This window comes from Amblyomma americanum, chromosome 8 (assembly GCF_052857255.1).
Source record: "Amblyomma americanum isolate KBUSLIRL-KWMA chromosome 8, ASM5285725v1, whole genome shotgun sequence".
Classification (NCBI taxonomy): domain Eukaryota; kingdom Metazoa; phylum Arthropoda; class Arachnida; order Ixodida; family Ixodidae; genus Amblyomma; species Amblyomma americanum.
This window is the reverse complement of record NC_135504.1, coordinates 63,087,210-63,095,439: the sequence shown is the minus strand read 5'-3', so window position 1 is coordinate 63,095,439 and position 8,230 is coordinate 63,087,210. Positions and strand designations below refer to the sequence as shown.

General features: G+C 46.1%; 1 protein-coding gene across 1 annotated transcript; it reads left to right on the top strand.

The window, feature by feature from the left end:
• The first annotated feature begins 319 nt into the window (after positions 1-319).
• LOC144102439 (uncharacterized) lies at positions 320-5,887 on the top strand. Its single transcript, XM_077635709.1, has 5 exons — positions 320-669; positions 2,254-2,391; positions 3,662-3,822; positions 4,441-4,639; positions 5,825-5,887. The coding sequence occupies exons 1-5, from the start codon at positions 505-507 to the stop codon at positions 5,885-5,887; spliced, it is 726 nt and encodes a 241-aa protein (XP_077491835.1). The 5' UTR covers positions 320-504.
• Positions 5,888-8,230: the final 2,343 nt, after the last annotated feature.

The following is an 8,230-nucleotide window of genomic DNA, read 5'->3' as shown; positions in this document are numbered from 1 at the left end:
CTCACCCTGCGCCGCACCATGAAGGAAGTATGTCTCGAGGCCCGCTTCGGCAAACGCCTTCCTGTCCCAACTGCCCCTCTATCCATGCGGACCTGGCCCATTGCCTTTGCTATTACCCGGCTGTTCAGCAGTCGGGTTCCTCCCCCCCCCCCCCCCCCCCCTCTATCCATCACCACCTGGCTCGACTGTCTTGGTGCTGAAGGGGAAGGACAGCGACGTCTGATCGCCCAGGGGTCGACATGCTCGGCTTGTAAATTATGGTGCGAATAAAGTTCTCTTATTACTACTACTACATCAATTGCTATGAGCAAAGCAGTTACGCAATCGATTCTTCTAGAGCAGTTAACATTCATCCATCGCTGTTGGTGTCTCCCGTCAGGCCAGACATGGCTTCGGCTTCTGCACTCCGTGCTGAACAGCACGGACATCCCCGTCGGCGCCGACGACCTAGTTTTGGTGGACAACGAACGCCTCCTGTCTGCACTGGGCCATCTTGCGGTCACCATGCGGGCCGGTCTGCTCGACCAGTTGGCCTTGTGGTTCCTGCAGCTGCATGCCGACCTATGGCCCGCACCGCCCAGTGACCAGGCGGACAAGGTGCTGGCCTGCCACGCTGGCGTCGAGCTGCGCTATGGGTTTGTGCTCAGCGCCGAGTACATGACCAACCAGGTGAGGAAGCCCAACAGAGAGCAAAGAACCAAGCCAAATATATTTGAAACCTAAGACCCAGATTTAACAAGACGAAAAATGCGATGACTGGAGGCCATCTTCTGATGCTTGTGATCTGCAATGCAAACACGTAATATACTCCGTTTCATACATCAGGTGCAACGCTGTGAAAGGTACGGAAGTAGTCCGCATGAGAAAATAAAGGGAAGTGTGTTATCCGCGCTTGCTCTGTGGCCGAGTGGTCTGGGTCACAAGAAAGCGACAGCGTGTCGTCAGCAATAAGAGTGCATTTAATTAAGCTCATGGCAAATGTGTAATGTAATAAGCCTGCAGGCAAAGCATTTACTATGTTTCGCTCACCACAAAGAATGCACTACTTTTTGGTTGCGGATGCAGGCAGCGCAAACAAGAATGCTAGCTTTGACAGCGTTGCACCTGATGTATGCAACGAACAATAACTAGGTGCTCGTTTTTGCATCTGATATCATCGCCATCCTTGTTTGCCGAATCACAGCCGAGCGAAGTCTGCAAAAGGACAATATGAGGTTCCCCTTAGTAACGTCGAGCGCCATCCGCTGTCACGTGATAACTGTGAATGTCCGTGTCCACTCTGCGATGTGCTATCGGGAGAGTGACAATTGCGCTTGCTTCTACTATGCTGTCCGTCACATCCGCACTTTACATATATGCATGCCTGCATAACCGCGGTACCTTTTAGTAGTAACAATACTGTTGGTATTGCTGACTGAGAAAAATGGTTTCCATTGCGAAAAAGTTGTGCTGGTATGTGTGGTTTAACATCATAAGCGACACATCGGGGAATAAAAGCAGGCGAGTTCACCGTCGTTTATCACTGTAGTACAGTAGGATAGAACTTTAAAACAGCAGTTGCTAACAATGGGTCACAGCTTGTCGGGTTTTGTATTACTGAGCTCACCAATCACATCAAACGAAATAACATTTTTATTGCGTGTCTATATCAAAAAATCCAGATGTAAAAATTTTTTCAGGTGATTATTTCTGTGCAGTGGTCACGAATGTGGGCAGAGCTTCACTGCATACTTAAGTTGCGTCATACTATATATACGCCCTATCTAAAAACACAACATAAAAGTTCCTGTCGTTACAACACATTTTTGCAGCAGGAAATTTTGTAGTACCAACAGAAGATTCTGCACTACCAATTTAAAACAGAAAGGAGTACAAAGCGAATAAGCTGTCCTTTAGCACACTCCCTTTTATATATAAAGAAAGTGCACAATAAGACAGCTAACTCTCTTTTACTCCCATATAGGCATATTTGTGTTTAGAGCATACTATGAGTCCCTTATAAGAGACAGAAGTACAGAAACATACTATAGAAAAATACAATACAGAAAGAACTGTCGTTACGACAAAACAACAAAATACTGCCGCACTCTGGGCGCGCTTCTGTCTTCTTTGTTTACTGGTCGTAGTCTGTTTCGAAGGTATAATTCCCTATTTAACCTGTTGGGGCACAGATGGTGATGTCCCCAATTTTCTCGTTGCATCGCTGCACACGCAGCACTAGCCTCACTAAAAGGCATTTCTGCCAATCCGCAGTTGGACAAAGAGCACAGGCGTCAAATTGCGGCTGTGGCCAACGGTGTGCGAGACCACATGGTGACCGTGCTCAAGGAAGACCCGCAGCTGCCCCGGGAAGTCAAGACTAAGCTCGCTGCCAAGGTCGAGAACCTCACGGTGCGTGTCTCGCTTCTGCACGAACGAATCAATGAATAAGAGAGGGAGTGGTTCAGTGAATGCTACCACACGTGTTCATTATGAATGACGCATCAAAAGTAACATCTGCATAAATCCCAGCAGCAGGACTGTGCAAACACGGGTAAAGTTAGCTGTTCACACGGATATATCTAACAATTGAAGCATAAAGAAACATAATTGATTTACACAGTTGGTATGCACACGGTTTCAATAGTGAAATTTGGTCTGTTATTTTTCAAACGGCTTGACATTCAGAGTTGAGACGCTTGAGTGAGTCATGATCCATATAATGGTTCGATAGGGATTTGCAGCTTTGGTAACTCTCGTAAAAAGGCGCTTCAAAAAGTGAGTTCTGCGTCGGACACAAAGTTCAGGCGCAGGCAAAAGTAACTGCATAGCACGTTCCAGTTTTCCAACTGCATTCATGTCTGCCGGAATGGTGGTGGCATGTGGGGTTTACTGTCACGAAACAGCACGTGGGCCATGCGAGACACACCGTATATCACTCTAAACACGAACAAATCTATAAGGGAGTAAAAAGAGAGTACACAGTCAACCGGCCCATTCCCTTGTAGCGGAACAGTACACTGCCCAAGTCCCGGAGTAGATTTCAATCACTAACTGTACAGAATGCTTACTCTTGGCATTGCAGGCACATTCCCGCTGCAAGGCAGAGCAACTTCGTGCTTTTAAATGCCGTACCAGGAGCCTTGAGGTTATTAAATAGAGGACACTGAAACCTCAGTTAAAATCTCCGTTACCAGAACTTAGCATGGTTTGAAGGAATTTGTTTCTGTTGGCAACTGTATTCCGTAGGTTTAGTTTTGGAAATCATCCGCAGAGCTTGGACAAGATTCTCTCGTCCCCTAAAATGGAGTGCACTAGAGGACAGCTTAATTACTCTTTTTACTCCTATATAGGCTAATTTGTGTTAAGAATGTGTAGTCGAGTGCTCTGGACTAAACTCCACCAGCTGGAATTCTTCACCATGCACTGAGATCGCATAGCGCGCAGGTATTTTGACGTTTCACCTCCATGCAAATGTGGCCACTGTGGCTGGGTATCACTCCACAACCATGAGACCTGGGACCGAACGCCACTAACCACTTAGTCACCACAGGAGGTGTGCTCATGTTTGTTCTATAGTGGGAAGCAAGATCGAGTCACTAAGGTTTGTCCGCTTGCCACCGCACGATCATTACGCGTGCTGGTGCATACATAATTAACACCAGCAAATCCACCCGCACAGATGGAGCTTTGGCCGAGCGACCGCTTGAATGACGCCTGGATGACGGAGCTCTATGATGCCTTCCCAGACCAGGCACCATCGTATGTTCACTTTTGGCTGGCTGCAGCCAGTGCCCAGCGCTCCCTGTTGCTGGCGACGAATGCCACTTCCAGCACCAGCGGGTTCGTATAGCATTAGATTTCACATTTGTCGCAGCTTCTGTTCAACCTGTGAGCGTATTTGTGTTAGTTTCTTTACAACTTTCGGTCCATCAAACACCGTATTCGGATTGGAAGTTGAATTAGCAGGTATCCACTATGCTGTGACGTTGCCAACATTTGCACATATTTTTTTAATATCGATTCTCTATCTAGGTAGATGTCGAGAAACTCGGTTGCTCACATAACTGACGCCAGGTGCCACGGTGGGCAGGTTGCTCAATATCCGGTGGCCAAAATGCCACTTGCATGGTTAGCAGGTTGTGATGACGTCATAACGTCATGTGACCTCTATTAACCAGTCATCTGGTTTCGTGACATCGACTGGCAGATTTCGCTTCTGACGTGAACTATCGCATTAATACACTATTAACTGCAACTGGGGATTACATTCTACTGCCTACAGGAAGTGAGGATGTTTCTGTTCTCTAGCTTTGGTTGCACTACCAACCGGAACCATGCTTCATGTAAACCATATATATTTCGAGTTGGAGGGCATTGCATTGCGTCGGGATACTTCGCATACTCACTTCTATGAAGCAGCTCTGATTGCCTTTTTTTTTTTTTGTACGCCCTGCGCAGTGACGACGATCGCCTGTGGCTCCCTAATGCCGCCCGAGATCCTGTGGCCGAGTATGAGTATTGGCGCAACCGCCTGGTGCTCAGTCCCGCAGTGCTGCAGGCTCCCCTCTACTACGCTCAGGCGTCGAACAACGCCATCGTCTACGCCGGCCTGGGAGCCACGCTGGCCAGGCTCATGGCCAAGGCGTTTGATGAGCGGGTGAGGAGTGTGTCAAAGCCAGTCGCATAGTTCGGTGCTGTGGTGGCTATATGATCCCTACCCCCACTTCAAACCAATGGCGAGCCTGTGGGACTATGCGCTTACAACTTAAACAGTGCTCAGCAAGCTGCCGAATATATTACCGGGTATTTCAGCGAACACTTAAAGAAACTACTAAAAATGTGGAGTACAAAAGAGCAAATCTTTTCACTTCGCAAACTTTCAGTCGTGGAAGACGCCAGAATTGCTATAAAATTAATCAACGTTAGGCAGATAATGACTGGAAATTCACTATAGTAGGATAAACCTTAAAAAAAAAAAAGCGGTTGGTAACCATGGGCTATGGCCCGCGGTGTCCTGCGTTACTCCGCTGACCAATGAAAACAACAAACGGAATATGTTTGACTGTGTTAAACCAGCCAGAGGCATCAAAAATTCTTGAGCTTATAGTTTTGTATGGTGGTTAACTTTTTGTTTAGGTAACAAGAAGTGTTTTAACAACGGACTACTTTTTTGTCGTAGCAGAATTCTGTGCGGAAGTCCTGACTGTAAGCAGAGCTTCACTGCAGACTTCAGTTGTATCCGACTGTAGTTAACTTTTATATTATTTGCCTATAGACAGCTTACGTAATATATGTTGTCAGTGCCAATGGGATTTAAAAACCACAGGACAATGGCATATTAGTTTTTCAAACAAAGAAAAAGTCGTTATCTAAAGATTTGTAGGGCGAGGAAATCCGGCGCTCTTGCGCACAAAACCAAGAGCAAGCGTACGAGGCAGCAGGAAGCTCGGTGCAACTGCAACATCCGCTGGTGCCGTGTTGCAATGTCTGCGACGCCAAATTAGAACTGCCCGTGCTACTGTACGAAGTCATGCCCATTCTTTCGCTTCGCTACGTGGTGGTTATTTTTGAAAGTGACAGAGTAAGTGAATGTGCTATGATTTAGTTGAACCTCGCTATACAGAAGTTGAAGAGGCACAGCTGTTACTTCGTTATAGCCCTTGTTGACTGAGCCTTCAAGGGGAATCATTCTTCATTATATCCATTATTTTAATATAACGAGTTCGACGTCTCACGATGCTAAAAATTCAATACAAGCAGCATCAGATGGATGAATACAAAGCAATCGTTACCTCCAGCGTGTTCCATGATGAGCTGGCAGCAACTCTCCGCTCCTGCCCAGGCGCCACAGAAAAGGATCATTATGATGACGGACATGAAACGGGACAATTGTCCCGTTTCATAGCGCTGTTCCCCACCTTCATACTTAAGGATAAACCAGGCGGCTTGGGTCAGTCCTTTTCTTCTGCTGTTTCCTTCTTTAAAACCACTAAACCCTTCATACGTGTGTACTTGAGCATCACCACAATTCCTAAATGGTTGGTGTGTCGCTTGTAGCTCGCTTCCTAAGTTTATGGACGTTACCGGTTGCCTATTTCTTTGTACTCATACCTACATTGCAAAATTGTAATGAAAAAAAAAAGTGGACTAGTCCGCTTGGTACCCAGTAAAAGCAGCGGAAATGGTGGCAGCAGCGCATAGTTCGTCAACACAATTCACACTCCTAAGTAAGCGCCCTCCTGGCTCGCTGAACTCTCTTTATATTGACTGGAACTGGCGTTGTCTATACTTGGCTTTTTTTATTCAAAACGCGTTGGTTTCAACCACCAGGATTTCATCAGTATTGATCCCTTAATTGCAGAAATACAAAAAGTTTGCTACGAAAGGGATTAGAGAATCATTTAGCTAATTTTGATAATTTCTAATTATGTCGAAGGGCTATAAAACTGCAGTAAAATATACTGGGGCATGGAGTAAATAAAGTACAAAATTCAAAACTGCTCCACAGCGTGCCAACAGTATCATGACCACAAAAATTATAGGCCATCTTGATGTTGGGTTATCCTTTGAATAAATTTATCTTTCAGCAGGCCTCCTGCGTCTGTAGTAGCTGAAACACCTTACTTTGCTAAATATTTTCAAACAACAGTTTTGTCAACTGTTATAGTCTGATATAACTGATGTCTGCAATGAAGCACTGCCCACATTCGGGACTGCTGAACAAGATTCCTCCAGAATAAAAAAAGTAGACCGTTAGAATTTTTCTTACCTAGCTAAGTACAATAAAAAAAAATTAAGCGGTAGAATTCTGATGCCTGGCTTGTTTAATAAGGGCAAAGATTAAAAGCTGATTTTCTTTACTGTTGCGATTGGCTAGCGGAATAATGTACAGGATGCCGTGGAGATTACAACTTTTGAAGTTGTATCCTACTATAGTAACTCATGCAGTTCTGCGAGAAGAAATTAAAACCAATTTTGCACACTGTACATTGCAGCTGACGCAGACACAGAGGCATTACAAGATTAAATTTGTTCACGTTCATGTGACAGGGTTGCCGGGCACACATCTCCCGTCAGTGCATTTCTAACAATCAATAAATCTCTCACAGTTTCGGCGACAAAGGCCCATGGGCGGCGCTATATTGGGCACATCGGCTGTGCTCATAGTGCACCAAGAAGTTGAGGATAACCTCCCCCACATTCTCCCCACAGCCCAGAAAAGCTTTTTTTCCGAGGGTCATGAAAAGGTCTACATAGTGATAAAAAAATGTGACGGTCCCTTTGAAGAGTGGTCATATGGAGCGACGATGGGGCGGTACAAAGTGCAGTGCACAAAAAATCCACACATCAGTGCAATGCGTTAGCATTCATATTCTCCCCCGGACAGAGCAGCCGCTGCCTGTTTTTCACTGTGCGAGCAGGTGGCGCGATCCAGCCCATCAGTCACCACGTTACATCGTACCGTGCTCCACTTTCACTACCCCTTGACTCTCTCATCACTCGTCACTTCCCGCTCTCCGCTCTCTTCCTCTTTTCTTCCCTAAGAGGTCAGAGGGGGTTTGCCTCCTGCCAACCAGTCTTCACACGCCAACGCAGGACTTCACTTTTGTAGCAGGAGCTACACTAGGCTACCAGTCGAGCATTTCGCAGTACATGGGAGAGAGTTGTGCGCATGCGCTGTTACCATGGCAACCGGAGAGCAGCAAAGTGCAACGTGCACTTCGCCGTCGCCGCGCGCCCGCTCCACCGTCAAAGTCGAGCTGGACGTCACGTGGACGAGCAGTTGTGCGCATGCGCCGATACCATGGTAACCAGAGAGCATAGAGTTTCTTACTATTAACTAGAGGGATGAGCTACTTGGTGCGAAACAGTAGGTTTTTCTCAGGAACACACTGTGGCATTACTAAAATTCCTCATTCCGTATCCACGGAGCGCTCCGCGCGCAGACGACTTCGGCGTAAGAGTAGTGTGCAAAAGCCACAGTAGCGAAAAAGCAACACCACACGACACCAATAAAAGGTTTCTGTCTTTCAAAATGCTGTGGAAAAACCTTTTAAGATGTTGAAGGGACATTTTTTTCAAAAACATTTTTCTTTTTAAAAGTGCACCTGTTAAGCACGAAATATTGGCTTTTGTAGTCTGCAATGCTTGGCCAATAGGGGAGCAAGCCATCTCTGATTTTAGCCAAACTTTGCATTTATGTGCTTTTCTGCTCGTTTGTTGCAATTTATAGACAAGATATTGAACT